Raw genomic sequence first — 12,811 nt, forward strand, 5'->3', positions numbered from 1 at the left:
AGTTTACTGATTATGTATTTGTAAGTTGTCAGGCTATTTTTTTTCCAGATTTTTTGTTGGCATATTTACATTTGCTTTTCTTAAGTTACTCAAAAGGATTAATTTGCTCATATCTTAATCATTGTTTTTTATATTACAATATAAATGTATGTTTTATTATGTTTTTATGAAGTTAATAACTTGAGAAATACTCTTTTAGGATTATTCCATCAGCATTTTGTTGATGAGTGCAAAGAATGAACCAAGTGAAAGTGCAAGGTATGATTTTTTTTTTTTTTTAACAGTATTCAATGTATTTAATAGTTTGAGTGGTGTTCTTTTCATGCAATTCGGTACCCTTTTTTGTACAAACATACATTGTGGCCAAAAAGTTTTATCTTGACTTCATTAGTACACAGGATGTGTTTCCAAAATGCATCAGACTTGTTTAGATGTTCATTTGCAAACTTTAGGTGCTGAATTTTGAGTCTAGGAAATAGGAAAGTTCTTTTTTTCTGCTGACTTAACATTGAAGGCCATATTTGTTCAGGTTTTGACATTTCTTAATGACATTATAGACTGAGGAAACAGCTACCTGAAAACACTGTACTATCTTCTTCTAGCCTTCTCCTGCTTTGTAAGAATCAATTATTTCATTTTTCAGAGTGCTAAGCAGTTACTTTGAAGAGCCCATGGCTACTGATTGTTGCGACAAGTTTTGAGGAGTCAGGAAACTTATACAACTTGACAATTTACATCACCCGGGGTTTCCTAATGTCATTTGTGAATAAGCCATAGCTCTAATGAGTTAATTAAGGTTTGAGACCTTTGTAAAAGTTTTCTGAGACCTCAAATACCTTGGGGTGCCCAAACCTTTACATAGTGCTCCTTTCCTTTTTTCACTGTACAAATGTAGAAAACAAAAACAGTACAATAATTTTGCATCAATTTATCTTCTGCTCACTTAACTATTTACAATAACAGACATTTTAAGCAAGGCCAAACTTATGCATGCCACTGTAGTCTGCATCAGAAGATATTACAAATAAATGTACAGTGCTGCTTGAAAGTTTGCGAACCCTTTAGAATTTTCTATATTTCTGCATAAATATGACCTAAAACATCATCAGATTTTCACTCAAGTCCTAAAAGTAGATAAAGAGAAACCAGTTAAACAAATCAGACACAAATATTATACTTGGTCATTTATTTAATGAGGAAAATGATCAAATATTACATATTTGTGAGTGGCAAAAGTATGTGAACCTTTGCTTTCAGTATCTGGTGTGACTCCCCTTTGCAGCAATAACTGTAACTAAAGCTAAATTTTAGCCCATTCCTCTGTACAGAACAGCTTCAACTCTGGGATGTTGGTGGGTTTCCTCACATTAACTGCTTGCTTCAGGTCCTTCCACAACATTTCGATTGAATTAAGGTCAGGACTTTGACTTGGCCATTCCAAACCATTAACTTTATTCTTCTTTAACCATTCTTTGGTAGAACGACTTGTGTGCTTAGGGTCGTGGTCTTGCTGCATGACCCACCTTCTCTTGAGATTCAGTTCATGGACAGATGTTCCGACATTTTCCTTTAGAATTCTCTGATATAATTCAGAATTCATTGTTCCATCAATGAAGGCAAGCCGTCCAGGCCTAGATGCAGCAAAACAGGCCCAAACCATGATACTACCACCACCATGTTTCACAGATGGGATAAGTTCTTATGCTGGAATGCAGTGTTTTCCTTTCTCCAAACATAACGCTTTTCATTTAAATCAAAAAGTTCTATTTTGGTCTCATCCGTCCACAAAACATTCTTCCAATAGCCTTCTGTTTTTTTCACGTGATCTTTAGCAAACTGCAGACGAGCAGCAATTTTTTTTTTGGAGAGCAGTGGCTTTCTCCTTGCAACCCTGCCATGCACACCATTGTTGTTCAGTGTTCTCCTGATGATGGACTCATGAACATGAACATTAGCCAATGTAAGAGAGGCCTTCAGTTGCTTAGAAGTTACCCTGAAGTCCTTTGTGACCTCGCTGACTATTACACGCCTTGCTCTTGGAGTGATCTTTGTTGGTCGACCACTCCTGGGGAGGGTAACAATGGTCTTGAATTTCCTCCATTTGTACACAATCTGTCAGACTCTGGATTGGTGGAGTCCAAACTTTAGAGATGGTTTTGTAACGTTTTCCAGCTTGATGAGCATCAACAAATCTTTTTCTGAGGTCCTCAGAAATCTCCTTTGTTCATGCCATGATACACTTCCACAAACGTGTTGTGAAGAGAAGACTTTGATAGATCCCTGTTCTTTAAATAACACAGGGTGCCCACTCACACCTGATTGTCATCCCATTGATTGAAAACACCTGCCTCTAATTTCACCTTCAAACTAACTGCTAATCCTAGAGGTTCACATACTTTTGCCACTCACAAATATGTAATATTCGATCATTTTCCTCATTAAATAAATGACCAAGTATAATATTTGTGTCTGATTTGTTTAACTGGTTTCTCTTTATCTAATTTTAGGACTTGAGTAAAAATCTGATGATGTTTTAGGTCATATTTATACAGATTATGTGATTAATCACGTGATTAAAAATTTTAATTGAAAGTAGCTGCATATTAATCACAAATAGGGCAGCATGGTGGCACAGTTGGTAGTGCTGCTGCCTTGCATTAGGAGACCCGGGTTCGCTTCCCAGGTCCTCCCTGCATGGAGTTTGCATGTTCTCCCTGTGTCTGCGTGGGTTTCCTCCAGGTACTCCGGTTTCCTCCCACAGTCCAAAGACATGCAGGTTAGGTGCATTAGCGATTCTAAATTGTCCCTAGTGTGTGCTTGGTGGGTGGGTGTGTGTGTGCCCTGCGATGGGCTGGCGCTCTGCCTGGGGTTTGTTTCCTGCCTTGCGCCATGTGTTGGCTGGGATTGACTCCAGCAGACCCCCCGTGACCTTGTATTAAGGATGTAGCGGGATGGATGATGGATGGATGGATGGATTAATCACAAATTTATTTTGTATTTCCTTGATACATATTCATATTTTTTTATAAAGCCCAAATAAAACTGATTACTGTTTTAATACAAAGCATTTATAATAAATACTTGCCTAAGCATTTTAAATCATTCCAGTTAGTTCATTTAGCAGTTTTGTTTAGCAGAAGTAATTGAATAAACAGTGAAACTAATCAGTTAACAGCACAATGTAAGTATTTACATAAGTAAAATTCTTTATTTACTTACTGTAAGTAAATATAACAGTGCATGTTTGTCTAGCACTTTGATTGGTTCTGTCAAAAATGCTGTCCTTAAAATGATGTTAAGATCAAAAATAAGACATTATGAATTTTCTGAGTAGTTATTCATCCAGTTGCTTAAACACAACAGTCTATTTGCAATGGTCATTCAAGGAATGTTCTTTTTCATTAAAAACATATCCAGATACAGAAAACAGATGTTCAGAAGAGACTAGTGCTGGGAAATGTTACGTTTTAAAGTTACATTACTTATTACTTGCAAAACCTAAACAAATATGCAATATTGTTACTTATTACAAAATGTAATATGTTACAAATAAAAAGTGCACTACGTTTACATTTCTTTTCTAACAGAGATTTGAAACCCACACTTGTAATCAAAATAAATCTATTTCCTTGAACAAAGCGATTAAAAGCATATTTATTACTACACCATCCCAGGTCAAGGTAGTAAAATATATCCAATACTGATGTGATGATTAACCTCTTCCTACAACCCTAAACTGGGCCCCTTATCATATGCCAGATTAAATGCATAACTATAACTTTTGTTCAGTTCTTTTCTCTTGACTCAGCACATGCTTAACCTGTTCTCTCTCATCAGACAATCTAGCACATCCTGATATTACTGCTTCAGCAGGCAACATATCTGGGTGGTGTGCTGGGGTGGCAGCATAAAGATGAAAGACGCCTCATGCCTGGACAAACTTGTTAAGAAGGCAGGCTCTATTGTAGGATTAAAGTTGGACAGTTTAACATCTGTGGCAGAGAGACGGGCACTAAGCAAACTCCTGTCAATCATGAATAATCCACTGCATCCACTTAACAGTGTCATCTCCACACAGAGGAGTAGCTTCAGTGACAGACTTTTGTCACTGTCCTGCTCCACTGACAGACTAAAGAGATCGTTCCTCCCCCACACTATGCGACTCTTCAATTCCACCTGGGGAAGTAAATGCTATCATTAATTTTATTTTAATTTTTTTCATTTTTTTTTTCATTTTTATTAATATTTAATTTAATATTGTTTCTTTGTATCAGTATACTGCTGCTGGATTATGTGAATTTCCCCTTGGGATTAATAAAGTATCTATCTATCTATCTATCTATACTAATAAAAGGCAAAGCCCTCACTCACTCACTCACTCACTCATCACTAATTCTCCAACTTCCCGTGTAGGTAGAAGGCTGAAATTTGGCAGGCTCATTCCTTACAGCTTAATTACAAAAGTTAAGCAGGTTTCATTTCGAAATTCTACACATAACGGTCGACAACGTCCGCCATGTTGAACTTTCTTATTTATGGCCCCATCTTCACGAAATTTGGCAGGCAGCTTCCCTGCGCTAACCGAAACCAATGTACGTACTTATTTCGATGGTATGATGCCACTGTCGGTCACCATATTGAACTTTCCAACGTCACTAATTTTCCAACTTCCCGTGTAGGTAGAAGACTGAAATTTGGTACTTATTTCGGTGATATGATGCCACTGTCAGCCGCCATATTGAACTTTTCAACAGTCTTTGTTACTTATGGGCCCATTTTCAAGAAATTTGGTACGCGGGTTCCCAACGCTAACTGAATCCTACTTACGCATATATATCGCCCATAGCCTGCAGCTCGGTCACGTGTGAGGCGGCGTTGGTCCCCATCCCAACGCCTCCCACGCTGTTGGCTGCCTGCCTATATAAGGCCGTCCCGCCCGGTCTCTACATTCCCTTCCTTGCTTCGCCACGGATTCACGTCTCCCTGCTGATAACTACAGCCTTTTTATTTAATCCATGGCTTCTCCGCTGTTTTATTGTTCATTTATTACGATTATAGTTATTGTGTAGGTATTTTAGACTTATTTTACATTGTTCAGGTACCCATTTCCTTTATCATTCCAACCGTACCCCCATTAACATGTCTATCGAGGTGATCACCATCGATCAAAGAACTGTCACTTACCGAGTGGTTTCCATGCCCGGAGATGGCACCTACCTTTTCCATTCTCTTTGTTACATATTGCACGGCCATATCAGGCTCGCTCTTGATATCCGGAGGAACATTGTGTCTTATGTATTGAATGACTGGGACAGGTTCAAGGTGTGGACTGATGATGGTATAGGAGATAATTATTCTACACAGGAGCACTAGAAGAGTGAAATGCTTAAGCCCTTCACCTATGCATCTGCATGTGAGTTGATGGCTGCCGGTGAATTGTTCGGTTGTTGCTTTCAAGTGTACCGAAATGGCCAAATATTTTATACCTTTCGACAACCGCCAATGCCTCTTAAAAATCTTAGATTGACAGGTGACGATTTCAGTAGTGGACACTTTGATGTTTATGATTGTTTAAACTCTCAAAAGCTGGATGTGAAGTTACCGATGAAACCGGTTGTATACTTACAACGCTTGACAGATGCCGAATGTCTCTTCAACACAAGTCCTACAAATACTGTCGTAATTGAAACAAACCATGAAACTCAAACCGATTATGACAGCAGCAATCCAAGCTGTGAGATTTGAAACAAGATTACTGTTCACATGGCCAACTGTACGTTGCATACTCAAGAGTAAGCTCAGCGCACAGCTTGGTCATATTACAGCCGGAGGGCCGCACTCACAATGTGGTATACAAAGAGATCCTTAACAAATAATTATTGGTATATTTTCCCTCGGTTTAAAAAGGTTTAATTTTCTTCTTAAGAAAACTTTTAAGGCAGTACTTCGCCGCTGCGAAGCGCGGGTATTTTGCTAGTTTGCAATAAAAGGCAATACTCCTGTGTGAGTAGCTGTTTAGTTTTATAGTTGCCTTAACCAGCTTTCTGCGTGAAAGTAAAGGTTTCTCTTTTGGTGTCTAGCTGAATATTATTTAAAAGAGCCCTGTTAGCTTTCCACTTCTAAAATAAAGATCTTTAAAATAGCACATACCTGTATGCTTTCAGGTGTGCACGAAGGGGTGTAATATGATGTCAGCTCCAGGGGATTGGAGCGTTCCTGGAGGAAGGTCGACATTGTTCAAGATGTCTCTCATCAAAGGGCCGTTGAGGCCTGCCTTTCCTCTAAGGGCCCTCAGAGAGATGTATCGTCAACTTCCTTTAGATTTGCTCTTATGTTGGCGCTAGATTGAAAGTAGCAAGAAGGAAAGGGCTGGCAAAGTTTTGAAAAGTGCGCTTTTGCACCTTTTTAGATGAAGAAGTTTGTGGACAACCTGGCATACACCGCTGCTGCCTTGTGAGCAAGTGTGGGCGAGAGGTTAGCTCATTTGTAGCTCACTTGTATAAAGAAATGCATGACAGGGAAATGGGAGACTTGTTCCTTTATCTGCTGATATGTGTACAAGATTATAAAGGCATTGCAAGAATTCTATATAGGGTCAGTCGAAGGTGAAAGAAGCAGATGCAGTTCACATAGACTCAAGATATTGTGGATGTGAGCATAACCTGCATTCATTTGGCACTGCCTCATTAACAATGTGTGATGTGCGGTCAACTTAACCAAATTAAATATTTAGGGTTGTATTAGAAAATCAGGACTGAGGCTAGGGATCTGCACCGGCAATCTGAAGGTTGCTGGTTTGAATCCTGCAAATGCCAGAAGTGACTCTACTCCGTTGGGCCCTTGAGCAAGACCCTCAGGTCCTAATCTGGGTGATTTATCTTGTGGTGATTTATCAACATGCTATATCAGTACATGCTCCTAACCTCTCCTCTATCCTCTATTAAAGAAATTACTCACAGAAAAAGTTTATGTATTAATAACCTGTTAGGGGCGGCACGGTGGCACAGTGGTAGCGCTGCTGCCTCGCAGTTAGGAGACCTGGGTTCGCTTCCCGGGTCCTCCCTGCGTGGAGCTTGCATGTTTTCCCCGTGTCTGCATGGGTTTCTGCATGGTGATTCTAAATTGTCCCTAGTGTGTGCTTGGTGTGTGGGTGTGTTTGTGTGTGTCCTGCGGTTGGTTGGCACCCTGCCCAGGATTGTTTCCTGCCTTGTGCCCTGTGTTGGCTAGGATTGGCTCCAGCAGACCCCCGTGACCCATATTCGGATTCAGCGGGTTGGAAAATGGACGGATGGATGGGAATAACCTGGTGATAAATCAGCAGCCAAAATATAAAGATTACATGTTTATGGTGATCTTTCTGCTTACAAAGGGAATCTCAAAAATAAAAATAAAAGCATCTTTAAAATGAAATAGCTGTTTGCTTAAACTTGTTGCAGATTAAAGTAACACATTGGCACCATTTGTTATTTGATTCTTGTAATTTTTGATTATACTTGAAGCCATGAACTGTAATATTTTCAGGGGAAACTGAATTGTTGTCACAGACAGTTAAATTGTATGTATTAAGTTTGGAGATACGACGTGAATGACACACAATTTGACAACTATAAATAAAAGAGTTTTTTTATACTTGCCAAACTGTCTGCATGAACATTTTTGGTGAGTAATAGAAAACTGATAAAATGTATGAAAAACTAAAAGGTAATTGCTGAATAATAAAATGAAAAATATTGTCAACCACATTTTCTGAAGTTTCAACAACATTGGCATTTGAAGTGCAGCAATTTAGAAAAACTCAAAGAAAGACATGAGAGTGACATGCACATTGATTAAATAACTAAAGATTTAAAAACGCATTGCCAATAGTTGTCAGCCATGGAGCTTCTAGTGATCAGGTATATGCTTTGGAGCTTAGAAAGTTTATTTCTTTGGTGTATATTACCATGGGCATGCTGTTGTAAAAAGCTATATTTTATTAAAATTTATGGGATTAATTAGTACTTTGTCTTGTGATGATGCGGGTTCTGCTCCACGCTCCCATCTAGCTTCTGGGGAGTTCTCGAACCTGACATCGTCAGTAATGTAACCGGATTAGCTGATCAGTGAAGGCATCACGAAGCAAGAGGATGGTGCAAAATGTGCAAAGTGCTTTTATTTAAATCAAAACCAAAACAGTATCCAAATAAATAGTGCAGTGTTGCAGTCATTAAGTAAATACTCCATTAAAACAGGTAAAAAATCCCAGATGATTGAAACATGGCTAAAATGAGATTAAAATCCTAACGACATTGGGGTCACACCAGCCTAGCTCTGCTCCTTCCCAGTCTCTCCAGCTCTTTCAAAGTTGTGGTCAGCGGGAGATATTTCAGCCACCGCGGTCCTCATTCTACAGACCCCTGTCGTGGCTGCCTCCGGTATCTGCCTGACTGCTCGTGGTCGGTTGTCCTATCGTCTTCCTTCTTGCACTCGTCGTCCCTCAGATCCCTAGGGCAGACTTTTCCCTGATCATACCCCACTCTTCCATAAAATCAGTGGGCACAATCCTGTCCCACAAGCACCGATCACTCGCTCCATCTGGTACCCCTGACTGCTCTGACCTCTGTCTTTCTCAGCGGGCTGGCTTGTCCACCCTTTCACCAATGCTGCTCTCTCACGCTCTGCCTCTTCCTTTCCCTTACCGTTCTTTTTTCTCTTTTCGCCTTGGGCTTCTACTTATATATTACGGGGACGTGGCTCAGGTGTGGTGATTAGCAGCTCCTGGCTTCAATTACGAATGCAGAAGATTCCTCACAGGTGCACATAAGCAAGGAACCGCCTGCCTCACGCAGCGTCCAGGAACTGCTCCGGCCACACTACCATGCCCCCTCGTTAAGCTGCGAATGCGGCGATTATCTGTTTATAAAACTGGCCTTTTCGATCTGAGCTGTGGACCCACTAATACCATATGTCTTGAGAAATAGAATCAAGTTTATGTTTCATAATATAAACAACAATTATGTGTATATAAGATGTTTATGAATTTTAATTGCATGAAAAAAATTGGAACCAGGCAATATTTGTTTTTAATTGTTGTCTTAACTGTAATGCACCATGCTTTCTATTTTTACCTTTGAATATTAGTCAATTTTGTATCTGTCTTTAAATCTTGTTATTCTGGTCATTTTTCATTATTCACCTACTGTATGTACATTAAATGCTAAAGAAAATGGTGGTTTGTATCCAAATATTTATAAACTTGTTGTATTGTTCACCTTATCTTCTTCTTAAGGTGCATTGCAATTTGCAGCTTGGGAATCTGGATCTGTGAAGAACTACTTCAGGGCACTAATCATCCTTGTGTTAAAGATGCAATAAACATAATGGGTGTAACACTAAAGGTAGGCTTTAATAACTAAACTGACTATATATACACATCTGTGTTTTTTTTATATTCAAGCGTCGCATATTTTCCAACATGATGAAACGATACATTTTAAAAGTCTCACATACTATCTTCTGTGCCGTCTTTTTTTTTTTGCACCTTCGCAACCGTATCAGAATGTACGGCAGCATATTTGAACCACAGAAAAAAAAATTAAAATTGTTAAAAGATATATTTTGTGATTAAAGTGGATATTTCAGCTTTAATCTCAAAATGTCCACTTTAACCTCGTAGTTTACTTTATCATTAAACTCCCTGTCTGGAGTTTGTATATTTTCCTGGTGGGTTTCCACAGTGTGCTCTGGTTTCCTTCCAAAGATATGATGGGTTGGGGGATTTGGTGATGCTAAAATGACACTAGTGTGTGTGTGCTTGTGTTCAGCTTGCAATGAGCTGATGCCCAGTCCATGGATTTTGTTTCTGTCTTGTGCCTGATGCTTGCTGGAATGGGCACATCCCCAGATTAATGGATAGAATCATTAAACATCCTTTTCAGAGATATTGTGGCAAGGTGTCCTTGGAATTTATTGGATGTTTCAGGCAATGGACAACACAGCAAAGCCGAACGTTTTCTCACCATGATGATATCTCGCACTGCCACCTGGTGAAATCTTCCAGGTTTACGTAAAATATGCACGCATGTATAAACAGTACAACGCTTGCGTAGCAGCAGAGTCTGCCGGAGCATGTGTCTCGTGAAGTATAAACTTGGCCTTAGGAATGTCAAGCTGCTGGCAAAATGTTCACAAATTAATTCATTCAGATAAGTTTGCCCAAGCCTGTTATCTGGCAAATTACATTCGATGGCTGCTGCATGTCTTCAGTGCATCCTTGTCTGTATTTCGTCCAGTCGCCTTTCTTGCTGAGAATGCATTTGGTTGCTTGAACTGGAATTTCTTATGATAAGTGTTGAACCACATGGGTCTTGGTGCAAGCTTCATAAATAGGGTTTAAAGCATTGTGATCCTCACTTACAGCAATCAACTAATACAAATAAATACTATCATTTTTCTATTTTTAATGGTGCCAGACATTATTGCCTTTACAGTTTAATTTTTTGGTAGAGCCCTTTGCATAGCTTTACATACCAGTGATTCAATTCCAATTACTGACTGTGGGGTACCTCATAATATTGCACTTAATGAATATGACATTTTACTATTTATGGGCAATGCACCTTAATATGTACCTCATGTTTTAAAATGAATTAAATCCTTTGGTCTTCTCTAAGAATACAGTATTAATTGGCACAAGTCAGTTTTTTCATTTCAGGTTCAAAAGCCTCTTTTCTTAATTTAACCTTACTGGAATTGTCAGCAGGCAGGATTAATGAGGCATCCAGGGTTAACATTAGCAGGTGGAGGTAATGAGTCAAAATTATTTAAAATGGAGCTTCAGGTGGTTCTCATTGCTGATCAAAAAATATCTCTAAGACATTGTGGACCAGTTACCTTTACTGCTTCTTTCAGTTGTGAGTTCAGTCTTTCCTAGCTATGTGCAACAGATGTATTAGTTTGAAGGGCTGGAGGATTTGAGGGATGAAGGGGTTTGGTTTTGTGGGCACTACACTGTTTTTCTTTATTTGATTGTTTATTCCCCCTCCCACCAAACAATTGATCGCAAAAAACATTTAGGAATAAACCTACTGTATTTCGTGAATTGAGAAAGTTTAATGTCATACTTTGAATATCCTACTGTAAAGCAATATCTGCATTTACGCACATTCAGACTACTTACACTTAGAGAGAACATGTAAACTTCATTTGGAACCTAACCAGGCTAGCAATTAAACCTCAGCTCATGCTGCTATATGGCAAGAATTGTGTCTTTGTGACACCACACTGCCACCATTAAAATATCAGCACTAATGTAGTAAATGTGTACTTCTAATGTTGGTTCTGTTGATAGCATTAATGGCCAGCTGCAAGTCTGATTAAGCTGTCACTGTGATGATATCACTGTATTTTTTGCGGAGTGTTGTGAATAAACAGCTGTAGATAGCTAATGCACTTTGAACCACACACTAAGAAATTTTGGTATCTTTCTTATTTTATCAATTTACTCTGATCTGATAGCTAGAAATGACTGTGTAACATAATAATACCAATAATAAAAAAAAAGTAAATTTGAGACATCACAATTAGACTTAACTTTTTTTTCTTTGCCAGTAGCAGTGTTGATGAGCAAATACTTATAGCCATGTGTTTTCATAAGTTGGAAGTTCAGGTCATTAATGGTGATTGCATTTCTACTGTCTCTGCTGAACAAATATATTAGCCCTTTTTTTCGGGGGGGTGGGAACACACCAGTACTCAGATGTTCCTAGGAAATGAAAGACATACCACTGTTATCTTTTTTAGTTGAAAGAAAATTGTTACAGGCTGAGAGGGGTTCCCAAACTTTTTCATAGGACTGTACATTGTCTTAAAACATGCTATGTCAGAAAACCCCTAAGAGCAAACCAAAACTGATCATTTAAGTCCAAAACACAAAACAGAAGTCAAATAAATGAGCAGAACATCCAAAAACTAAATAGTTTTTTCTTTCTTTTTTATCCTGAATTTCCCTAATCTTCTTTGTAGCTTTTCTATGAAGAAATTATTTGGAACTCAAATAACATAATACTACTGGTTCTCATTTTCGATAGAGTGATGCAATGACAAGACAATGTACAATCATGTGGCTACAAACAATCTGGGTGCTACCAATGGCAAACACCTTAGTATTGTGGTAATTGCAGTGTAAATCCATTTAGAATTGCACTGTAGTGGCTTCACCCTAATAGAGATAAACAAAAATCCTTCAAAACTTCCAAAACATAAATAAAGAGTTCCTTGTAGTGTCAAAATAATAATTGTGTGAATAAATGTATTGTTCTTAGTGGCCACAGGTTCTCTTATCATCACTGACTCCTTTTGTAACTCTTATCCTGCCTGGACACCTGCTTCAGACATACTGTACGAGGTGTGGCAGAAAAGTAATGAGACTGATTTTTTTATTTACCAAAGTTTTTATTTTTTTCAAACATCAATGTTATCCCCTTCAAAGTAGTTTCCTTGGGCAGCTACACACCGATGGAGACGTTGTTCCCACTGTTGGTAGCAGCACTGGAAGTCTTCAACCGGTATGGTCTTCAGCATGTCCGTTACACTCTTTGGATGTTTTCTAAAGTCCCGAAATGACGTCCTTTGAGGACATTTTTCAGTTTAGGAAAAAGGAAAAAGTCACACGGACTGAGGTCAGGTGAATAAGGGGGCTGCGGAACCACAGGAATGCCTTTTGAGGTCAAAAATTCTGTTATGGAGAGGGCAGTTTTTCTGCACCATTTTGGCACAGACCTTTCGCATGTGCAAATATTCAGTCAAAATTTGATGAACGGTAAATCTGTTC

At 38.8% G+C, this 12,811-nt stretch overlaps 1 protein-coding gene across 1 annotated transcript in view; it reads left to right on the top strand.

Annotated features, from left to right (window-relative positions):
• ralgapa2 (Ral GTPase activating protein catalytic subunit alpha 2) overlaps nucleotides 1-12,811 on the top strand; it is a 627,566-nt gene that overhangs the window by 314,988 nt on the left and 299,767 nt on the right. Inside the window, exons 26-27 of the mRNA XM_039749771.1 lie at nucleotides 200-258; nucleotides 9,269-9,377. Of these exons, the coding sequence (XP_039605705.1) occupies nucleotides 200-258; nucleotides 9,269-9,377 (168 nt within the window). The remainder of the gene's footprint in view (nucleotides 1-199; nucleotides 259-9,268; nucleotides 9,378-12,811) is intronic.

This window comes from Polypterus senegalus, chromosome 3, assembly GCF_016835505.1.
Source record: "Polypterus senegalus isolate Bchr_013 chromosome 3, ASM1683550v1, whole genome shotgun sequence".
Taxonomy (NCBI): Eukaryota; Metazoa; Chordata; class Cladistia; order Polypteriformes; family Polypteridae; genus Polypterus; species Polypterus senegalus.